This window comes from Telmatherina bonti, assembly GCF_933228915.1.
Source record: "Telmatherina bonti genome assembly, chromosome: 13".
NCBI classification, from domain to species: Eukaryota; Metazoa; Chordata; class Actinopteri; order Atheriniformes; family Telmatherinidae; genus Telmatherina; species Telmatherina bonti.
Genome location: NC_136611.1, coordinates 27,501,846 through 27,525,667, shown reverse-complemented (window position 1 = coordinate 27,525,667; position 23,822 = coordinate 27,501,846). Strand labels below are relative to the sequence as shown.

Below are 23,822 nucleotides of genomic sequence, written 5' to 3'. Positions count from 1 at the left end.
CTGTAAACATGAGAACACTCAGCACAGATTGTTCAGATCTCTTGGAAGTGATTATTGGCAGTTTCTTTTTAATGCTTTCTAATTGACTATGCCCAAGCAAGCGTGTTCCCTAGCAGGAGCTATCACACTTGATGCCACACTCACTGTACTCTGTGGTTGATTTCTATGCTAATTCAATTACTCTGACTGTAAAGTTGCAGAAATACCAGAAGCACCATTCCACATCTTTATTGTGCAAACAGGAACCCAAAGGATTAATTTGAGCACCATTGATGTCTGACAACTGGGAGTCTGGAGATGTCTCAAAGTAGATAAAATAGATGGCTGATAATGAGCGATGATTTTCTTCTTCTTCTGTGGCTGCAGGCCTCTCTGGGTACCTCTTGGTCTCTCTTGTGTAACTTCTGCAGGCTTGTATTCTGCTCATCGACAAGCGAGTCAGCTTGTTGAGGAAACAAACTTGGACTTTTTTCCTTCTTCTTCTTCTTCTTCTTCTTTTTGTGAGCTGAAGCGTGCAACTCGGCACACCATAATAATATAATCCTCTAGTGTTTTCTGATACACTTTGACCTTATTGGTAATGTCAAACAGCTTGCAGAGGCTTGTGAACTTTACCCAGCAGTAGTCTTCACGACCTCTGTGTGAGCTGAGGGACCTCGACCTGCTGCTGTGGGGGGGGGGGGGGGGGGGGGCTCTAACGCTTTTCTAAGCGTTAGAGCCGCTAAGCAAAGGTGGAGTTAGATGTGCTTGTTTGGCTGTGTGGTTTGGGATCGGCTAACGCTCCCCTGCAGCTGCACTGTACAGGTGGTGAAGAACAGAGAAGTTCTGGCACGTGCACGTGTACAGATGCGTATATGGGAGAAATAACTGGGTCCTCGCCCCACTCCCACCCCCACAACTGCAGTTCTGGGGCCCAGAGGAGACCCTCATGGTATTTGGACCCTCATCATGCCACTTCTAAAGGAGAACTCGGTTCCTTTGAAGTGTTCGCGACATGACAGGTTCTCTTTCTTTTCTTTTTTTCACTTCAGTGTTCCCCACCCACTTTCTCTCTCTTCTCCCGTCCAATCTTGCCTTCTAATTATCACTAACCAGGCGACTGATTAGAAACACGTTGCCGACCTAGTTTTTCTGCCGAGCTGGAGGAGGAGAAAGGGTTAATCCCAGAGCTGGTGGCTGTCATTGGTCGCTTCCCTCCTTCTTTTCCTCTTTTTCGTTCAGCTCTCCTCTTTTCTTTCCCTGGAAGTTTGCTAATGAGGTCCCGTCAGAGCTGAGGAGAGGTGTTAATTTGGCCTTGTGAAGTAGGAAGGAGATTAAGGACAGTGAGGAGCTGAGTTTACGGCTTAAAATACACTGCTGTCCTTATTAATCCACGGGGCCCTGAGAGACCGGCGTTTTTGGTTTTATAATGAACACTGTCTTATAATGAAGGTAATTTTAATAAAAATTTACGGCGAAGAAGAGGAGATGGTACACGTCTCCGTGGTTTCAGGCACACCTTTGGGGCTGAGGGATGTGACAGTTATTTCTCAAATTACCAATCGCTGGAGAGTCGGGCCCATTGGAGCGCACTCTTCATACAACTTTCACACAGGCTTCTCTCTGCCCTCTGAACATACACAAAACAGGCTCAAGCAATTTCACCATGACTATGTAGGGCTTCTCAATGCAATTTACACCTCCCTCTCACTTAAGTGTGTAAACTCCCTTCAGGATGAACCTTTGTGAGGGGAGAGAAACCACACACACAAAAAAACAAAACAGTGACTGGTTTCCTCTGTGTTAGTCCCAGAGAGGACAATTCCTCCTCACATTCAGCCTGCGCCAATTTGAATATCAGGCCCAAATTAACCAATCATTCTATTTTTCTCCTCTCCTCTTGATGTCGTTTGGTGCTCTCAGAAAAAGAAAACAGCAGCATGGGTCTCTAATTACTGAAACTTGCTTTACAGTGATAATCCGTGGAGTAATTTAGCGTGCACAATGAGAGTTGTGGTGCTTGCGCAGATGGAGATTCTGATAAATAGTTTGTAACGTGTAATTAGCAGCTCTGCCGGTTACATACCATTAACCCCTCAAGCTCAGGAGTCATTATTGGCCCTCATTATCAAGCAGCAAGGTACGATTGAGCTGACTAGACATCAAAAACATCAAACAGCTATTAGAGCACTGCGATCTGGACACCTGTTTATGAGTCTAACTGTGTCATTCCTTCCCCTGAGGTTGGGAAGTGATGATGTGAGGGAAGACGCTGTTTTTATGTATGTTGTTGTTGTTGTTCCTGTCGTTGCTTGTTCTCTGGAAGGTATTTTGAAGATATAGCAGCTTTTGTCTTCGTGAAGTTCAATTCAGAGAGCTCCAAATGGCTGCGGCATCTGATCTATAATACTAAAATCTCATGCTCTTGAAAGGTGTACCTAACAAATGAAGCAGCCTCTGCTTGTATGAGTTGTATGAGCTTGATGTTTTCTTTCTTGATATTCTTTGTCAGGCATGTTAGAGGAATCGGGGTTAACAATAAAAAATGCCGTAACAGTTGCTTGTGCTTTCACATGGATTGATTAGAAATATCAGCGGTGTTTTCAAAGCCTCTTGCAGAGGATTTGATCAGAGTGGAGGAGTTGTTTTAGTGTTGCCAGAGACTTCGGCCACAGCGCCCTGCCCTGAACCCGCCTGCCACACAGCGAGGTAGACAAACACCGTCTTTGATCATCCATCGAGCGACGACCAGCTCTTCCTCCTTTTGATTAATTCCTGAAGGAAATGATAATTTCTCTTGAATGTATGAATATGTTATGAATAGTGGAATGAATCAAAGAGTAAAGGATGATAATTAATTACAGCGCTATGATAAAAGGCTGTGGGTGTTATGACGCAAGCTTCCTCCGTGTCATTATGAGAGGCTCCGTAATTACCTTTCTGCACGAGCCAGCGCTCCTGGCGGTGCTGGCGGTGAGAGTGCCGCTCACTGAGTGAGTCTAACGGTCATAAAGCTTTTCCCTGCCTAATTGTCTGAGGGGCTCTATAGCACTTTCATAGATGAGGGACTGCGCCGTTAGGAAAAATGCTTGGCGACGCTACAGCTTTTCCAGCTCAATGAAGACAGATCTTCATCACAGGCTAAACCTTGAGCTTATTAGGTAGAGATTGCTTGAGTGGAAGGCTAACTTGGGAAGGTGGTGTTGAAATGAGTGAGCAGCACTATCATACAGTCTGATGCGGACGGCTTTAAACGCAAGCGAGCGTTGATTTCTTTCTTTCATATATTATAGACTCATCTTCCTGTGCCAATAAAATAGATTTCTGCCTTCCAGTTACCTCTGAATATTCCCTTTGTGTTATTATTCATGCCCTACCTTATGTAAGGGGCATTTACGACACCATCCTACTCTTCTTTCTCACTCGTACTCTCCCATCCTCCCTTACCTCCCCCCTGGCTATGACCAGGCTGCTCCACACTGGGCCGACGAGGTATCTCTAATGTCTGTCTCCCACTCTGCTGTCAGGCTCATTGAGCAGCGTGCCAGGCCCAGGATCTCCAGGCCATTACCTATTCACAGCACGTTCAGGCCTCCAGCCTATTGTGGGGAACATAATGGGCTCCAGGGCCATGTAAACCACTGGCTTTCTTCCCCAGGTTTATCACTTGTGTCCTCTTCATACTAAGCAGAGAGAATGAAGGTGGGAGGCAGGAAGGTAGGTAAGAGAGAGCCAGAGCAAAGGGGGGGATGTTAAGGGGGTGGGGGCGTGGGAGTGTAATTGGACATTAGATAATGCCTTCAGTGAGTCTTTTATGTCTTCTGTATCTCCAGCGGGTGAAAGCCTTGCTTGTTCTCCACGTCAGCACAGAAAAGATGCTTTGACCCAAACTTAATGCACTTCTCTTCACTTACTGCTTCAGCTTTTATTACTGTAAAGTTTGCTTTTATTGATTATAGTTGAACCAGCTTCTGTATGAATATCGGCTCACATATTGTCCATTGAACCTGTGCAGCGTCCTCTCACATGATACTTTAAGTCCATTGACAGACATTGAACAAACATCTCTGTCTAGAGTCGAGATTTGCTTCGTCTAAGTTTGATGACATCTGCTTCTATGAGGCGGTCGAGTGTAATTCATGCACCGACTTTACAGTAATAACACCAGTCAGTAGTCTGTTGTTCAGTCGCCTAGTGTTTATTAAAACTGAGGATGCAAGTGACAAATACAAGACATTAAATACCAAAAAAGGAAACAAAGTGAATTTTAAAGAATGTGTGTTGCATTTAAGCCGAATGGCTTGTAAATGAACTATTTTGGTCATTTAGGTGGAAAAGTTAAAAGTAAAGAAGAATGTGTAGGTTTTTCTTTTTTTTAAAATTTTTTTTTTATTACCAGTCCTGTCCAGCATCACAGCATACCGTACAGCAATCTGTGTGCCATACTTTTGACAGACAGATTTGCTCTGTCAAGGAAGACATGTCATGTATATGGCTGCCCTTGACATTCTGAATATTTTTATTATAATTTTTATTGAAATCATCATTGGTCAGGATATGGCAGCGTTGGACCTGCCAGGGGAAAAGAAAATGAGAAAAGAAAGAATGAAAATGAAGGAAAGATAAAACTGAGAGAAAAGAAAAGTGTGTCTAAGCTGGTGTAAACTACTACAGTACAACAAGATATATAAAGTGGAGTAATAACGCTATGCAAAGAGAAAAATGAAACACACACAGACAACCATTATCTAACATACCTGCAGAGAGACTTAACAAAGAAACATCAGCAACATTTAGTAGGAAGTAGGTAGAGATTCACACACTTGCAAACGTGCAAGAATGTGTAAGTTTTCTGTTTAAAAACATGACAGTCAATGTCATGTCAAGTCTCATGCAGTATGAACAAATATAGAAGTCCTAGCCCAGCTGTTGTTAATCCTCTCAAAGCCTTTCCTTAAAATGGTTCCTTTTGAACATTTTCCATGGCCTGAAAATGGCAGAATGCTCACATCCTCCAGCAGATGATACCGGCCCAGTCTCCACTAAGCAGCGCTGACTGTGATGCTCTGCAATGACCACTTCTCATATTGAAGTAATTCAGTCCTGCGTTTGAACCAAAGAGAGATATGAGTAAAAGTATCAGAATAGTAATGCATTCACTCTCTGTGGCTTTCAGTAAAATAAGAAATGTATGCAGCTCTCTAGCCACCGGCTGCAGAGTGACTGCTTGAGTGAAGAGACCAGCGCAGGACAGAGAAACATAAAAAAAAAATCTTACCAGTACAAGGACATGCCTATTTGTAGTTGTAATTCCCCCCCTGAATAAATTATTTGAACAGCATCTAACTACAAGAACAAAACGCACCAACAACTAGTCCACCTACGATGTGCTGACCTCTCCTTGCAGTTTCCTCTGGTCTCTTTTTTTCATTGGACTGGGTATAAAAATAAGCTAAGTGGTCAAGACTGGGTTGTCTGATCACTTTTTTTGGTAAAAGTAGCCACTGGAGCTCATCAACCAATCAGAGTTTTATAATTTTCTATCAAATTTAAATTAGCTTTAACATTTCTGTAAATTGCCAGCAGCCTGCTTTGAAAATAAATTATTATTATTAATCCAATGAGTGACAACATAAACAAAGTCAGTAGATGGGTGGCAGTGTTTCACCAGTGAGGCATCATTTCAGCTCCACATTCAGCCTTTTGTAGAAGTTTAATACATCTGACTGCCCTTGTTTTTATTTCCCGTGCGGTGACTGATTGTTGTGGTTCTGCTGGGTGTTTTTATGCTGAGACGCCTGAACCTTTCCATCAGCCTTCCCAGTGTCAGTCGTATCCCTCCTCTGCTGTGCTGTGATCTGACAGTATGTGTGTGTGTTGGAGTGTTTGTTTTCCTGTCCTGACTGATGCCCTGTCGGAATGTCCCAGTTGGGTGTATTCATCATTATGGATGCGTGTTTAGAGCCAGGGATGCACACCAGGTAAAGAAGGGAGAGGGGGGGGGGTGTTATAAATAGGCACTTGGCTCTCTAGCCATGTGGAATTGATGAGTTTCAGCACATTCTGCTCTGCAGTGCCAGGTTTAATTTCTACCTTCCTGACAGCACAAACCTCAGAGCCCAGAGACGTCACGCCTGACTGCCGCTGCTGTGCAAATGTTAGCCATGTTTGAGGATGGACACACGCATGGCGCCGCCTGCACCACTCGTTTTGGGTGTCTGACTGGCTGTATGTCCCCTCCTTTAAACCCCCTGTCACCTTAAGAGACATGCCGTCGCTTCCTCCTCTCGACCCCTGACCAGACAGCAGCTCAGCCGCAGTACACTGTAACTAATCTAAGAATCAGTTTTTAAAAACTAGCCATCTTAAGTCTAACACACAGCTTTTCTTTATGAGACAGGTGAGCCCCCCCCCCCCTCCACTCCCTCTTCTCTTGTTTGGCCCCACAGGCACCTTTTAGTCATAGAGTAGCAACACCAGCAGTGGCAGTAGCACCGTCTGAGATTCTCCAACTCCTGGCTCGCTCTCAGCTGCTGGCAAGAGCACAGTCAAATTAGCCAATAAAAATGTGTGAAATCGGTGGCTCAGCGCCGGCGAGGACATGCCAGGAGAAATAAACATCAGCACTCGCGCAACCAGGAAAAGCTTATGTGAGGAGGAAAAGGCAGAACGCGCGAGCTGCCTCGCCAATTCTACGGCACGATTCTCTGATTTCAGGCTCAGAATCGGAGACACAGTCGGAGAGTAAAGTTGTTCCTTCACTCCACTGAACAGCGAGAGCCAGCCTCCGATCAAGCCGGTGGCAGCGCAAGTCGAAAGAACACGAGCTTCTGTCAGAGGATACACAGCCCTCACATGCTGAACTGATTTAATTCCCTCAGTTCATCTGCAGGGTCTGTCCCCCCCCCCCCACCTCCTCCTCCTCCTTCTGCAGCCTGGGAATACCGGTCTTCATTTCACATGATGCTTGGCTGTGAAGTTTAATTTCAGCAAAATCTAAACACGCTAATTAAATATCATAACTTTCTGAAGAGGGCTCTGGTAAAGGTACCTGAAATTTTAATTTAGACTTCAAAAGAGCGAAGACTTTAAAGCAAATCTATTGTTTTTCATTTAGACTTGCAATTTTCTTTTCTCCGCAGTACTGCAGTACGTAGTTATGATTGATCTGGTAATTAAAATATGCAGAGAGGGAAAAATATTAACCGCTGCTTTTTTCACTTTCTTTTTGTTTTAGAAAACAGCCGACACATTTTCCTTCTCTTTCCAGCACAGATAATTAAATTTTGCACATTGATGTTCTTTACACAGCATTCATCGGCCTCATTATTTTTCCATTTTCATCTTTCTGGTGAGAGATCGATAGATTGATAAAATGATGGAGCCTATCTTAAATAATGCAAGCGGAGAAAAGTTACACTCACTTTGCTGCTGGCTAAGTGTTTGAACTTTTATTCTTCTTTCAAATTGTTTTTAATATCCCATGAAGGTAGGTCTTGCAGTATTACATGCTAGCATAAAACATTTATCCCCATTTCTGCTGTCCCTCTGCAAAAAGAGAGGAAGATGCAGCTCATCGCCACGTTTTCTGTGCCTATGGTATATGGGATGATGCTTGTCAAAGCTAATATCCTTAAATGATAAAGGAACTGGCAATTCAAAGAAAGACAGCGTAAAGTAGGCCAATTAGTACCTAGGGAACATTTTGCTAGAAGAGATAGCAGCTCGAAATGTCACATGCACGAACATTAGGACCGATTGTTTATAATATGACCTGACAGTTTGGGTCTCTTTAATATGGGATTAACTACAATACTAATTAACATGTGGCTCTGTTAAAGCAAGCAGCTGCAAGTGAAGTAACTCCTCACAGGGAAAGGAGCAACTCTGATTTAAGTCTTGCTTCTGCACTGCAAATCAAATGTGTTTTTACACTTAAAAAAAAATGTTTTATACTCAAGTTATTCTGGAAATATGAAGTTCTGACTCCCACTCAACCTTCTTTGAATGTCTAAGCCCACAGATCAGACTATGCTTGCCCTTTGTCACAAAGAGATATATGTTTTCAAGTCCCTCTGCAGGGCTCTCTGTTTCATCACACACATAAAGTGGTCTCAGTGGCCTGTGGAAAGTGTTAAACACATCCTCAATTAAAGCAAAGTAACTTTGCATCTCCTCGTGATTTCTCCTGCAGGCCTTGTAATTGGGTCTCTGTGGATTTAGTGGGAGAGCTCTGGCTCTTCTTTTGGAGTGGAGGGCCCAGCTTGAAGAGGGGCTGAGGGGACAGTGAGAAAGGAGGGGCGGGCTGCGGTCAAGCTGGAGGACAGGTGGAACAGAGCTTAGCCATGTTTTCAGCAGCAACCACTCAGAAGGAGATGTGGAGCTGGGAGAACTCCCCAGATACGTATGCAGCACTGGCCAGCAGCAACAATTAGGAATAATCATTTCTGTCACAAAAAGTTGGCAGTTAAAGACGTTAAAAATGGCTTTAAGTACAGCGCAGAAAGATTTAAGAAGGAAACTGAATCAGATTTTCAATTTAACGCCATGAATATGTAGCATTTACTTTTTAGTAATTGATATTAATCATTAGACATACTTAGATATTAGATATGCTTATTGGTAATGAAAAGAAAAATCTACGAGATAAATGAAAAAGCAGGAATTATTTTATCGTTTTCAAATATGAAAACAAGCTTTCTCCAATATAAGAACTGTGCGTGTCAGCATGTGTGCATGTTTGTGGACGTGCATCTTCCTTTAGCGAGACATGTGAAGGACAGCCGAAGGTGCGGCTGGATCCAGTGATGGGCTTGTTTTATTACATCTCATATTGAGACCAATCTCTGTCCATTCACCTGAAGGACAGCCAGCTATTCCCTAACTAAATTAGCCAGCCGCTGTGGTGTGAGAGGGACTCCATGAGGCACGCACAACCATACTATGACATGCAGGCACACACAAACACAGAGGCAAGCAAAGGCAGCATGCAATAATCAGTTTTTGTTCCCCGTCACCTTTCCAGACTCATGCAAAAACTCAAAACACATGTAAAAAAAAAAAAAAAAAGGAAACACACATGCATAATCGCATGTCCTGTCGCTCACTTTGCTCCTCTCACACACTCCTTTGTTAAAGGCTGTGGAAGTGGGGTAATTGGAGTCAGTGTGAGAGGTTTTACATGTGTGTGTGCCCCTCTCTATGAGTGCTGCAGACCCCCTTCTGGGACCATGTGACACAAATGACAGTCCTGTTGCATACCTGACTATCACATGTGCACCTTCATGATGGATCTACTCTTAACGTAGAAAACGCAGGGAGTTTTAGCTTACACTGCATATTTGCTGCGAGACTCTTTATGCCTTTCTTCCCTAATGAAATATCTTTTGTACAGTCTGTTTTTATAGATATTTATATATATAAAATATAAAATCTCCCTCTTTTTTTTTTTGTTCACTCACGGCGGATGTTCTAATGAGGCAGAGCCTGAAATAGCTGTGGGGCTAGCACTGCAGAACTATGACATCCCATGTGAGAACTTGCCCAAATCACAGTGGCTGCAGCCGTGCGTCAGGTTTCTTTATTTATAACCCGCATGGAATTGTCCTACACTCTGAGCATATGGAGGGTTATGTAATGCTCAGCATCCAATAGATAACCACCAAAGTCAGGTCCTATATAAATATATATAAATAAAGCCTGCTGAGGACTTGTTTCCGAGGCTGTTAAAGATGTAGCTCTCCTGAAAATAGCCAGAAGAGATCAACTTTATTTAACATTCCCAACACATTTTAATTGGATTTTCTCTCAGTTCAAGAAAAACAGAATAATTCCTAATGGATTAATTAACTAATGATATTTAATTGGGAGATTTTGGAATCTATCTGCAATGCTTTGCAAAGGTTTAAGCAACTTTCAATGTTTAGTTATCTTGCATTGCTATCTGCAAAGCATCTCTTTAGTGCTAGACTCCTTTTGCATCAGGACACTGACCCCCAGACGAGCAGTTGGAGTTACGAGGAACTATCTTCCGTGCCAAGACGAACGTGCAAATTGCCTGGCCCCCACAAAACCCCAATCTCAACATGACAGAGTTAGTCTGGGGTCACATGAAGAAGCTGAGGATTTTCAGACAGCCTGAATCGACAGAAGAGCAGCGAGTCTTCCAAGAGGCTTGAAACAACTTACCTGTCAGATGCCTTGAGAAGCTGCAGAAATCAGGTGCTGTTTTATTGGCAAAAACAAGACATGTCAAGATTCTCTTTTTTTTTGTCCTGCACTCTTTAAATGTATTCATTTCTAACAAAAATGCCCTTTTTACATTTTTCACATTTGAAATTTATAAAAACAAACAACTAAAGGCAAATCTAAAGAGTTTTCTCTGTCTTAGATTTCTGCTTTTTTGTAGTTGTGTGGATGGGAACAACATTGGCGGCTGGTAGTCACAGCAATAAAAGATTTCACTGAATAAATGTGAAAATAGTTCCTCCCTTCCCTGCGATAAAGGAGATCTAAAGGGATGCTTATCAGGGTAAAATATGAAAAAAGAAACATAGTTTTTTCCTAATACTGAAATGCCCTAATTTCATCAGTTGTGTCGAGGATGTGCATTTGAAAACACGAGTGCTGCTGTTGTACATATCTCATCTAATTAGCCCCCATTCAGTCAAATTGAAATGCCACCTTGCGCCTGTCACGTTGTATATGAGTGATCAGGCAGAAAGCTGGTCATTACAATCATGACATCAAATGGCTGGCAGCAGAGGTCAATCAGTGTACATTAACCAAACAGAGCTCATTTGTTTTACAGCTTTTAGTGGCGTGTTGGCACCGGCGTACAAGAGCTTTAGGCTGGCATCCAGCGGGCATGGACGGCCTCCCGGCGGAGCAGGAGCAGGATGGGTCTTGGCCAGCCCTCTAACAGAGGAATGTGAAGGAGACAGAAAGGGGGTGTGCATGTGTCCCCTTCCCCCCAACTGTTCAATCCGTCTGCTGATTTATGCAGCTGAAATGAACTCCTTTACACCGGGCCTTCATAAATACCTAAATGCATTTTAAAATGATCGTCAGGACTCTTTCCTTTCTCTTTTTGGCCTTTGCCGTTTTTTTTTTTTTTTTTTTTTTTTAAATCTGTGAGTGTTGACATGTCATCACACTGATGCATTGGTGTGACTTGGTGCACAGACACATGCATATACTCTAATTCCAGAAATCCCTCCTAACTCTCACCTGGTCCTAATTATAGCAGATGAAGCCACATTTCACTCGCACTCTGGTGATCTGTCATCGACAGGCCCACTCCAGTCTGGCTGGGAGTGATATCTTTCTGTAAAATATGTATGACATCAAAAAGCCTTAAAGGTTATTACAAATTAATAATGAGTAGTGGGCTGAGAGTAGTAAAAAATAGCCCTCCCTCGGTGTCTTGTTTAAATGTTTAATTTAACATGCTCTGGTATAAATGTGGACTGCCTCCCAGCAATATGTGCAAGGGCCCTGAGGCCCCAGCAGACTGTCAGTGGTCTGGAGCATCCAAACCTCGACCACCAGGCTCAGATTTATTAAGATCGACATTCAGATTAGACTGATTTATGCAGATGTGAGTGATCATCCGCCTGGAGACGCTGCCTGTTATCTTGAAAAGGCGCCTCTTCTTCTGTGCTTCTCTAACAGCACACGGAATTATAAAAACACTAAGAGAGGCAGTTTTACTCGCATCAAGCTCAAATTCTCTGTAGGCTCCGAGACACAGAAAAGCTCTTTCTGAGCATTTCTCTTGAAGCGAGTCGAATCATTGGCCCTGAACCCCTCTCACAGTAATGTCAGAAGACACTGTACAAAATTGCCTTATTTATGCCTGTAATGTAAGCTGTCTGTTCTAGTGTCGCTCATCCTCAGTGGAACCAACGACGGTGGCAGCCGAGTCTGGAGTGAATTTGCCGGGCGACTACCTGGGAAACATCAACAGTCATTAATTATGTAAAACCCCTCTCACAGTGGGAGCAGAAAGAGCTGCATGCAACTGCAGCGCCCACTCCTATTAGACTCAATGTACTCTACAATGAGCCCCCACTGCCTGGGGGCGTGGAGGGATTAGCAGCCTACCGCCACGACCCCCCATAGGAAGACACACATGCCGCAATGTACAGTACACACACTCCGAAATGTGGCGTTCTATTACGTTCTGCAGCGATGTACGCTTGTGTTAAGCCGAGGAGAATGACACAAATCTTAGCACTGTCTCTCCTCCCCGGTCACCCCATCATTCACTTCGCTCCTTCCTGGGTCCTGTTTCTCTCCCCACAACAATTGTCTGCTTTCTGGCTTTCTCGCCACAATGAATGCAATCGGCAAATGTGACAGGACAAATGATACGCCGTGTTTGTCAGGAGCGCTGGGTAAGGGGGCTGTTTGATGGTTGATAGCGCTGCCACCAACACTGCGCTGGTCTCTAATGCCTGGAACCAAATTACACACAGAGACGTCTCATACAAGGCCCTACCTGAGATCTCACTCCAAGCACTGCCATTGACATTGGCAGATTTATCACACAAATAATAGACCTAATTTCTCCACCATGTGTTTCCAATCCATCTTCTGTCAGCAACAGGATTGTTTGTCAGACTTCAAGTCATCTCCACGGCGTTCTTTCCTCCGTCAGCCACGCACATCTAGCCGTTGTGCAAGGCTCGTTCATCAGTGCTGTTCTTTTTAGCGGATGCGGCTTTGGCATGATGTTCCTCCATGCTGAAACAAAGGCAGCGCTGACACCTGTAATTAATTAGGCTATTATGCATTCCGCAATGATAATTGCCTCACTGGAAAGTCACCAGCCTTCTAAGAGGGAGAGAGAAGAGGGGTGGATGAAGAGCGCTATCCATCATAGCGGAGCACTCTCCCTGCCTCTTTCACTCCCTCTCTCTCCCTTCGTGTCATGCTGTCTCACCTTGACTGGTGTAGGCAAGGCTGGAGAAACACTGTCAACATGTGTCTGAGGGCGAGATTTGCAGCTGCGCCTCCCCCCTTTTGCCAGGAGTCTTCCACCAGCAGCCTGCCAGGGTCCATCCACTCCAGGGCTTTGGCTCACATTGGCACAGTTACCCATGACACCCCATCTGTTGGAGCTTTGTTCACTAGGGCAATGCAGCGCCAGGATAATGGGGGCACTTTATTTTTATAATTAGCCCTTACCTACACTTCTCCTTTCTTCTTTCCCTTTAACACTTCTCCCAGCACTGAAATCTAGTCCAGGTGCACTCATTACTACTTTTCACAGCCCTCCCTTTCAGCACGTCTACCAGTGCCTTCATCTTACCCTCAGCACGCCCGCACTCCCTCCCATCATGCCATTATAGATACATTTTCAGTAGACGCGCTTTCCTCGAGGTTTAGGTCATTCACTGCATGAAGCATTTGAAAGAGCAAGCTCAAAGAAAATGACAACTCCTGTCTTTTGAACTACAAAGACATTCAGAAAAGATTTGTTTTCTTCTCTCAGTTTGTCTCTTGACTTTGACTTTGCAGTGACTTTGAGATGTGAGCATAGAGGCTGCTGCTTTTGAATTTTGTCAAGAGGGCTGGTAACAGTGGTTCTGTTGCCTGTTGATGGGGAGTGGGGGGGGGGGGGGGCGCAGAAGGCACCTGCTGCATGATGGAGACAGCAGGCCCTTTGATCTAGGTTTAATGTTGTGCCATGTTCCGTCTCTCATGCAGCTCCATGTGCCATGTCCTGTGGGATTACGTCAGCTCCACCTTGATCTGCTCCCTCGCACAGTCTCAGTCATTATTATCACTCTCCAGGGGGGCATTGACCCAAAGTCTTTGTCATTTACTCGCTTCTTATATTCAAATGAAACACCTTACGCCATATTACCTTAATGCGCCTTTTTGGCCATGCTCTCAACATATCTGTGGGGATAAGAGCCGGACGGTCTGTTTACCACTGAGAGCTAAATTTAAATTTATATGCAAGCATTAAGGGGGTGAATTTATGGAAAGGAAGCCTTCTGTTAACTGCAAGACATGGATGTAACTTAAAGATGTCCAGAAGGACAAACCAGTGAGCATGATTTGCTATTTTAGCATATTTTTGAGTAATTTGACTTGTTTTTTTTACCAGCTCGAAGGATCTGTGTATTATTATTATTTGTAAAAAATTATAATATTACAATGAGTGAGTTAGCTGCAAGTATCATCAACTGCGGACCTCTTCGGCCAGTGTCTTGTAGGTTTTAGATGTGTCCCTGCTGCAGTGCACCATACGCCAATTAATGGATCTTTAATAGGCTGGTGCAGAACTTCACAACATGGAAAACCAATTAATTTAAATCAGGTGTGTTGCAGCAGGGAAACACCTAAACCCTGCAGGACACTGAGCCTAGAGGTCTAGATTTGGTGACCACGGTCTACAACATGCTATGGTTCAGAAGCTTTTAATGAGTCATCCATACGGTTCACATTATAAGAGCTGATCTAATAATGACCAGATCCTGGCTGGGACTCTTCAGGCACATCATGACTCCAGTGGCTGCGATGCAATTATAAAGCATGTGGAAATTTGACTGCTACTTTTTTTCTGAGTGGAAATGTGTAACATGGTTTCTCATATTTAGTGACAAACAGCAACAATGAGAAGAAGTGGCTCATCTGTTGCTGTTACATGAGAAAACATGAACCTCCATCACATCCTGAGGTCTTTGGTCGAGCACACTCCACAACTTTTAATGTGTTCACACCCCACATCTGACCGCAAGCCTTTTCTCAAAGTCAGAGCCGTCTTTCATCCTACATGCGTGTATATTTTTGGTAATTTTACCCATAATGCCCTTTGCTTTGTAGTGTACTTCCTGTATTTAGTTCTGGTGAGCCAGAGTTAACTTATTGATCCGCATCAGAGTCCATTAGCACCTTCACACCCATCCAAACAAAGCAGATTTTCTCTGACCAGTGAGGGAATGAACAAATAACTGGGGATGGAGGACTGGGATGTTTGTATTATGTGTTCTGGAGCCCCAAATACCATCAGATCAGTATCTGGGGAGTTTGGAAGACAGTCTGTCAGATGAAGCAGACTGGTTTGTAGACGTGTTTTGGTTAGTGTAAATGTAAATGCAAGGATGTAGGTTTTCTCACAGCGATATAATAACATGAACTCTGTTTCTCACTTTGTTTGTGGTTTTAATTTCATGGCTGATGCATGTTGTCATTATTATAAAACTGGTTGTGTGTTGCCAATAATAAGCTTCCGAGGTATAATAGGATCAACTGTATGGCATAATTCAGGTTATTGCTTTAACATTCACGCAGAAGCACTCAGGGGTTTTAGCAGTTCACACAAAATAAGCTGTAAATATTTCTGGGTTCTTTTGTTGTGAAGCGGCTTCTCAGCTGATGTTAATGAGTGTACAATCATAAGGCTGCAGGTTTAGTTCTTATTCAGACCTTGGGGTCTCTTATTTCTGCCCCCCGCTTGATTGCTCGGAAGGACCTCCAGTGGCTGATAGCTTTAGGCTGTTCAGATCTTGATTAGTCAGTGTTCAGAGTATGTTCACTCACACTCTCCATATCCTAACGCTGTTTCTGTGTCAGAGTTGCTTTTTTGTGTGTATGTATATATATGCGAATTAGCATGTTAGCACATCTGCACCTTTAAGATGGAGCATAGATGCATAGATTCAACCTTAATCCTGTTGAACTTATTCAGGCCAGCATTGACAATACTAAAAGTGGGCTAACGTTTGAATAGCTCAAAAAGCAACCGTCAAAAAGTCAGGTCAGCCTGACTACCAGTGTTGCAACGGCTCCTAAAAACAATACAGGACAATCTTTCAAACTGTCTCCATTACTATTAATACAAACTTTTCTCCTATAAATCTCTCCCCACATGCTACTCATTGTACCATTCAAGTACAGGTACAGGTACTCCAGTAAGGCCTTCAGGCTACCGTGAGTCGAGTTGCTTTTTCACTTTTACTTTGTTCCTGCATCGTTGCAGCATGTAATCGCACAAAGAGCAGATAACTGGTTAAAATGAATATTGGTGTGGTCAGCTTTGGCCATTTATTTGGCTGAGATGGCAGCTCTGCAGAGGCTGAGTGGCGGCCGCGTCAGTCTGTTGTGAGCGCAGCGCATTGAGTGACACGCACCTGATTGGAATTGACACGGCGACGAGATGTGTGTCAGAGCTCTGACTGCTCATCTCACCGGGCATCCAAAGACGGCCACAGCCACCACCAGGCTGCCACCACCGCTACGAGATGGGTGTCACCATGATTAAATCTGCCCTCAAACACGGGCTGTGTGCAGCGTACATGTGCATGAGAACAATTTGCTGTGTGTGTTTGAACGCCTCGGAGTTCAAGTGTGTGCGTGTGCATGTGGGTGTACATGAGTCTCTCACCATCCAGACTGTATTGCAATAGTGTTTACCTCTGCCCCTCTCCTCCACCCACTCATCAGTCACTCCTCACCAACTCATCTCTCAGCTCCCGCCTCTCCTGTGAACCTACACTCAAAGCAAAAAAAAAAGAAAAAACGATGTTGATGTTGGCAGCGGTGACAGCTGCAAAAGTGCTGGGTGGCACAGCTAATATATGATCTTCTCTCTGCTTCTGAACAGAAAATTACAGTTTTGAATTTGTTTTTAACGTACAGCTGTTGAAATGTCTGTCCTAAAAAAAAGGCAGAATGGTAGAACAATGGCCATATTTCAGCCCCATTTTCTCAACACTTACACAAACAGCCAGGACTGGGTGTTTGTCATATAGCCATTCCTCTAGAAGATCTTATGACAAGTAGTGTTGTGGTGGTGGGCTTTCCCACTGTTTTGTTCTAATAAGCATGGAGTGGGACCAGGGTTGTTGTGACATCCTGTCAGCCTGTGGGCTGGAGTGCTGCTCAGTGAGCAACACAGTGGGATGGACTCCCAATGATTGTGCACTGACCTTTGCATCATGGGGAAGATGACAGGTAATTTAGAGGCCTCAGGGACTGTGGAACCATACATTTGCTGTCCCCGAACCACCCACCGCACTGACCACATTCACCTTGAGATGGAAGCGGTGGATCCATAAATGCTGCATATACATACATGTACACACACATACACACACACACACACACCGCACACATATATATATGTATATATGCAGAGTATAGAGAATTAAATCCACCGCGTACACCGGGCCAGGGACACACGTGTGTACAGATTTGCATTCACACATTTATTTGCACACACTTTTAGAATACAATCTACCTTGACACTCTCCCAACACCCCCATCATTGTCGCATGGTCTAATCACCTGCATCATCACAACCCATCCTCAAACAACCAAATCACAAGGGGTGGTAAACTGCTAAGGCAGAGGGGGAAAACGATGATTTAGAGTGATAATTGCATAATCACCAGTTGTGATAATTGTAATTGATGACTGCATAATTGCTAATTGCGCTCTTTCTGGGAGTCTCTCTGTCTTTTTCTCTCTCTGTTCATTGCTCAGTAGCCTTTTACTTGGCTCCTCTTCTTCAGTCTGGATTTGTTTTCTCCCCCTTCATTTATTTTTCTCTCTAAACAACACATGCTAGCTTGTTCGAATGCACACACAGACTCACTAGAGGGTACTGTATGTATTCTCAATGGCTTATCACTAAGTATTTCCCAGCGGGCCAGTCCCAGAGGCTGTACTCTGCCCACTTTGCTTCTTCGTGAAGAGTTATGGAGGAGTGCTAACAGGTTTCCTTTGTCTCTCCCATGCTACTGTGCCCCAGGCTTTACTCCTGCTTGTAAAATCATCCTGCAGCCAAAGTCCATTCCCTCGGTAGTCGTATCCTTTATCACAAAAAGGGTGAAAACAAAGAATGTGCTGTGAGCCAGAGCGAGGGCCAGAGCCATATTTTCCACCCAAAGAGAAGAGGATATTTGGCAGTTTGAGTCTTACCTCAAGCTGTAACTCTCTGCGTAACGGCCCTTTCTGCCATTGTCGACCAGCGTGAGACTTGTGGCTCAAAAACTGCATCTGCTTCACTGGTGGTAGATTACCATGGACATAAAGAGGACTTTGATCAGCTCAATAATATGCACAACACTTCAAAGTGCTTAGATAGCAATGGTGGGTTGAGAGGGGGGATATCTATACACAGAGCAGGCGCCAATGTGAGAAGGCATCAGACAGGCGCGTGATTGATGTCTCTGCTAGCGTCTGTAGGCAGGTTAATGGTGTGATTGTGGAGGTAATCTCCGTGTTCTCTCGTTAAAGGATGATGGAGGGCCAGGAGACCCTGCATGTCTTTGGAAGATGAAGCCCTAGCTGTTGCTTTGCAGGATCTCCAGCTCTTTACATATCCAGTTGGGAGCCTCATTTTATGTATATGCTTCAGAGGAAGGTAGACCAGCAAGCAAACTGTCAGCGAAAAGCTGATAGGTTCAGCCACCTCGGTGAAGTGGCCATGTAGCTGAGGTGTAAGCTCAGGTTGAAATTAGTTTGTCTTAGTGTCACAAAGTACAGTTGGTTCCTTTGCTGTCACACTGAGGAGCATGGGTTTGTCATTGGCTGAAATAAAGCTGTGTCATCAAACTGCCTCTTACTGTTAACACAAAGCAAAAGAGGATCATCAGTAAGCACAACGATGACGATGTATTCAACTTTTAAAGTTGGAACGCTGTTATGATGCAAAGATATTTTTTACTTAACATTTTAACACTTTGTAAACCTACATGGCATCATTTGTGTCCTGGCAGAGGGAGAGACGGGTGGGGTGTAGATGAAGATAGGTGAGCTTAAATTGGGGTAGAGCTGAGTGAAACAATGGCATTGTGTAGTAGGGAGCTGGCTGTGAGCTGCAGACTATTGCATCTGTATTGATTGGGCTCTAGCCTTTTCCATTTTCCATGAACTCCTCTGAGCTGCTCCAAGTGGGAGTGATGGGGGAGATTTGTTTGATCTTTATGATATTTCTTTAAACATGATGCTGTCGTTATGCCTCCCTGGGGAACACACCAGCCATTTCCAGTAAATCAAAGGCTTTCTGTCTCTCGCTATTTTCCACACACCTTATTTATAACCCCACTAAAAAGCCCCAACACACTGCCACCATTCTCATAAGTGTTTTCAGCCTTTGCAAAATGAATGTTTTTCAAGTGCAGCTATACTGATGAAAAGCAGCCAGGTTCAAACATGTCACACCTTTGGCCTCGCTTGTGTAGGGTCTACTGAGCTGATCTAATAGACACTGTAATCAGCTGTGACAGAAATAACGTGGACAATAGATGATAATAACTTGAGTTTTGTCTGTGCTTAGAATTGGGGGGGGGGGTGAAAAAGCTTTATCTGATTTACTTTTGCAGAGCAGAGGACATTGAGAGGAAGCTGCAACGAGTCCTCTGACTTTTAGACGTCAGATCTTAGTGGGAGCTCAGAGCAGAGCAACCCACATACCCACTAGTGCAGGTGCCCTCTCCATGGGGCCAGGTGGTGGCTAATTCACTTTCTTTGTCCCTCCTAATGAATCGTTAATTGGTTTGCATCACCTGCAGAGTCGAGGATAGCAAGTGCTGAGTGCTGCTGGTGATAGCGGCCACTGGCGAGCATCCGTGCACCAGCCAGCATCTACATTTAACAGGCCAAATGTCACCTTGCAATATGCAGCAGCTTGGCAGTTCAACACGGAGAGTATTGTCATGCTTGTATAAGCCGACGTACAGTAAAAACTCAGGCTCTAAACTGTTCTGTTTCTGCACAAGCTCTGAACTTTCCGGTATTTGTTAATTTAAATAGAAGACTTGCAGCATTGTTTGACATTTCTGCAGCTCTTCTGGTCCTCTTGATATGTCTTGCTAGAAATGTAATAATTGGTAAAGTTCACATTGAAGCTATCCATTTAATAAGTAAGACATAGCAATTTATGCTAAAGTTTATGCAATTATGTGAAAAATTCTGCTTTTGTCAATACAGAAGTGTGTAAGAGATTGACTGATTTCCAGAGGACATTGAATGTAGCATTTATATCCATGTTTCTGGGCAGCCATTCATTTTGGGAAGATTTTTACCAGGTAAAAACTTTCATCTTTATTTAATCTCAAAATCTAAATTGCTGATATCATATAATAAATTTTGTTAGGACTGGTATAATCTTGACTTTTTATGTTTCTGTGCTGCAACACACCCGATTGGAAATGAAAGAAACATTAGCAGGCTGTGCAGAGCTTGTAAGAGATTCATTTTATTTGAATCAGGTTTATTGTAGCAGGGAAACCTCTAATGCCTTCAGCAAAGTGGGCTTTGAGGGCCAGGGTTGGGTATCACAGGCTTAACTCTACTGGCTGACTAGCTACCCCAAAAACAGAGGCTACAACTCTTTAACACAGCCCACCCAGGCAGGGCCTTTGCTGCAGGCATTTACTGTTCCTTAACCCCTTTCCTGTTAAATGAAGGCTATGAGAGCATATTGTCAACTTTGTTCCATTTACCTGTGAAATATGCTCTTGTTAGCTGCACAGGCCCAAAGCATGATAAGTCCACCGCCATGCTTTACAGATGGATAGGTGTGTCACACACAAAAAAACCCAACATTTCTTAATTCCATCAGCCTTCATCCTTGTTAAGATGTTCATTTGCAAACTTTTAGTGCTGAATTTTTATGCCCATATACAGGAAAGGTTTTCTTTAGATGACTTGCAATAATTGTGTTTGAGAAAAATAAAGATCACAGTTGTACTGATAAATATCATGGTTTCATAATTATAACTGTTCTTAATACTATTGCAAGCATAATGTGAATCATATTCTGTGCTGTGACCATCCTGTACTTTGAATATTACATTGTAACAGCGTCTGTGTGTGTCTACTTTGTCAGTAGATACATAACTCAAATTTTCTCATGGGGAAGCTGAACATGAAGATAACGCGGTTTTAACGCTTGTCTTCAGCAATTGCTCTTCAGTTTTCCTAGGTCACATTCGGTTCACATATTCTTGTCCTCTGTATTTGTGCTGAAAGAGAACTCCTTTGTCAAGACTACGTTGGCCTGTTGTTCCTATCTTAAAAGTTGACATATTTTTTATCCAACAAGCTGAGAAAAAAAACTTCTTGCTTTTTGGAGATCAGCTCCTCTTCTGCTCTCCTCACTACTCAAATGACCAGAAATCTTGATCAAAGCTAGCAAAACGTTTCTGAATGGCAGATTTATGTCAGTCCATTACTTTACTTTAATGGCATGTTCTCCCCTGCAGGTGGTTGCTCTGAACAAACGCAGTAAGGAGGCAGAGTCAGCATTCTTGGGAATCTACAAACAGCTTATCGAAGCCCCAGGTGAGTTTCCAGCTAAGTCCGAAGTTGTACTCTTTCATAAACAACACCATCACACTATTAATAAAACTCCTAGAATTATCTTTCTTCCTTTGAAGATCACTCCTCAAAGATCAGTTCCCTTTTAAAAGCACCACTATGAGTGGACCACACATCTTGGTGTACTAACAGCGACTCATATGAAATTATGAGGTGTCACACAAAGAAAAAAGTTATTTTCTTGCAATAGATATAAGGAATATGGTGCAATAGCACATGGATATAAGATACATAAACCCCTATAGCCTGTGACTCTTATCTATTTTTCAAAGTCTGCAATCTGAGAGTTGCTTCCAAAACTCTGCATGAGGCCACTTCAAAACCCAGCATTGGTCCTTGAGTGTAGCCCGGCTGTGGAGCGAACACATCCTTGAGGAGCTCTGGTGTTGATTGTGGAGGGCCAATTAAAATCCCAACTGAACTGAATCCCTTTGCATGGCACGCCGGCCTGATGAGGCCAGTGGGGGAAAAAGGAAAAAAGGGCAAAGATAGTAAGTTAGGGTGAAGTCAAGATATATTATGTGTTTATTTTAACGCCGGGGCTCATGTACTGTGTTGCTCTTTGTTGCAGGAGACGGCAGCAAAACGCAGCCCAATCTCCGCCTAGATCAGAGAAACACTTGTGGCAGGAGTAGAGAATGCTGTTTACAGATTCAATGAATACAAGATAAAAGTCTGCGTCAGAGAAATAGCGACGGCGGCAACTGACTTTTAAAGGTCTCCATTTTTCCTTGAAGTCCCCTGCTTGATATTGCACCACCACCCACGTACTAACACACACACACACACACACACACACACACACACACACACACACACACACACACACACACACACACACACACGCATACACATAGGCCCACAGTTACTCACTTTGAATGGAGTCATTTCCTTGATAAGAAATACCGTTCTATGAAGATGTATTCAGTTTGATTTTTTGTGTCCTATACCTTTTACTTCAAGGCCTTCATTCCAGCCCAGGAGCATTTCTGTGAGATATATTTTGTCACAAACCTCTTTCAAGGAGCAAATCGAGTCAACTTAGTATTATATTACGTTCAAGAGCAACAGTTTTAAATAAAAGCAAAGGCCATTGTCATCCAACATGGAAAAAAATAGAAGATATCTTTCCCTTTGTGTCTGGACACACGGTGTATGTATTTGCACATGTTCTATTTGTGGTCATTATATTGAGTGTGGAGGGTTAGAGGCTCAAGTATCAGTTTACATCAGGTGATGTTGCGCAGCTAGCTACCCACCTTCATATAACCTTACGGAAGGAGGACCCTGTCTCCCCTTATCACCACCACCCATTCTGTATGAATTGAATAGAATAGATCAGAAAGTTATCTGCCTCTAAACGCCATCCAATCAGCACTTATTACCTCAAGACGTGATCACATAATGTAATAAGTCAACGTAAAAAGGCGCTTTATGTGATTACTTGACAGCAGAAATATTTAGTTTGGTGTTTTCATGCATTCTGGGTAAACTGATCACAAGTGGAAAGCTCAAAGTATGTTTGTTCACACCTGAAGCTACAATCTATCCTCACATACATTTTGAGTGATCAGTTCTCATCCACTCTGTATGCAAATAAATATGTAGCTTATGTCAGACACACACGCACAAACTCGTCAGCTGCTTTATTACAGCTTTTCTCATGGCTCAGTAAAATTGTCATTATTCAGACATTAAAGGTGCCTCATGTAAGACAATCAAAAGTTGATGACAGGAAACTTAGCAAATGATTAAACTCGACGTTACCACTGACATCTAATCCAAAACAATTTATCTTTTTAATCTGTTAAAATGAGCCATTTAAATCTACTTGGATCCACATACATGGCAGCTGTCACATTTGAGGCACAATTTTTACTGTGGTGTCTCAGTGGGATGTACCAGTTTTGTTTGGTAGGTGCAAAAGTGCCGTTTGGTATCAGTATCGCCATAAATAGAAGCCCATAGATAAAGACAGTACACGTATGCAACGATTGTCACGGTTTGGTGGACGTGAGGACCTAAGTGCGAAGACAGGAGCCAGAAATGCTGAAATCTAAATTTTTATTCATCCCCCCCCTAAAAAAAAACAAAAAAAACAAAAAACTAAACTGAAGGCAAGAAAACACAGGCGACTAACAGAAGTACACACATGCAATGGACCAGCAGACAGAAGAAACAAGACGCAGGTGTAATGAATCAACTAATAAGACCAGGTAAATCTAACTAAGAGGAACAAACACTACTCAGGAAACAAGACAAGGGAACTAAACGGAAAAACTACAAAACAAAACATGAGTCTGGAACTTAGAAACATGTGAAACAACAAGACATGACAACGACACAGAAGTGACCAGCGATCCAGAGGCCGCTGGATCACCTCGCACATGAAAACACGTTTATGTGTGGAACAATTTTACTCGCTGGTGTCCAGCACACTTTCACAACTGTGCTTGATATTTGAAATGATTTCTAGGCCCATCTTAGCAGCTAGATGACAG

At 43.3% G+C, this 23,822-nt stretch overlaps 1 protein-coding gene across 1 annotated transcript in view; it reads left to right on the top strand.

The window, feature by feature from the left end:
- The window catches only part of cux2b (cut-like homeobox 2b), a gene marked incomplete at both ends in the record, with an annotated part of 85,855 nt that overhangs the window by 41,379 nt on the left and 20,654 nt on the right, over positions 1–23,822 (top strand). The window contains one exon of the mRNA XM_079251931.1: positions 21,207–21,285. Coding sequence (XP_079108057.1) covers positions 21,207–21,285 — 79 coding nt within the window. The remainder of the gene's footprint in view (positions 1–21,206; positions 21,286–23,822) is intronic.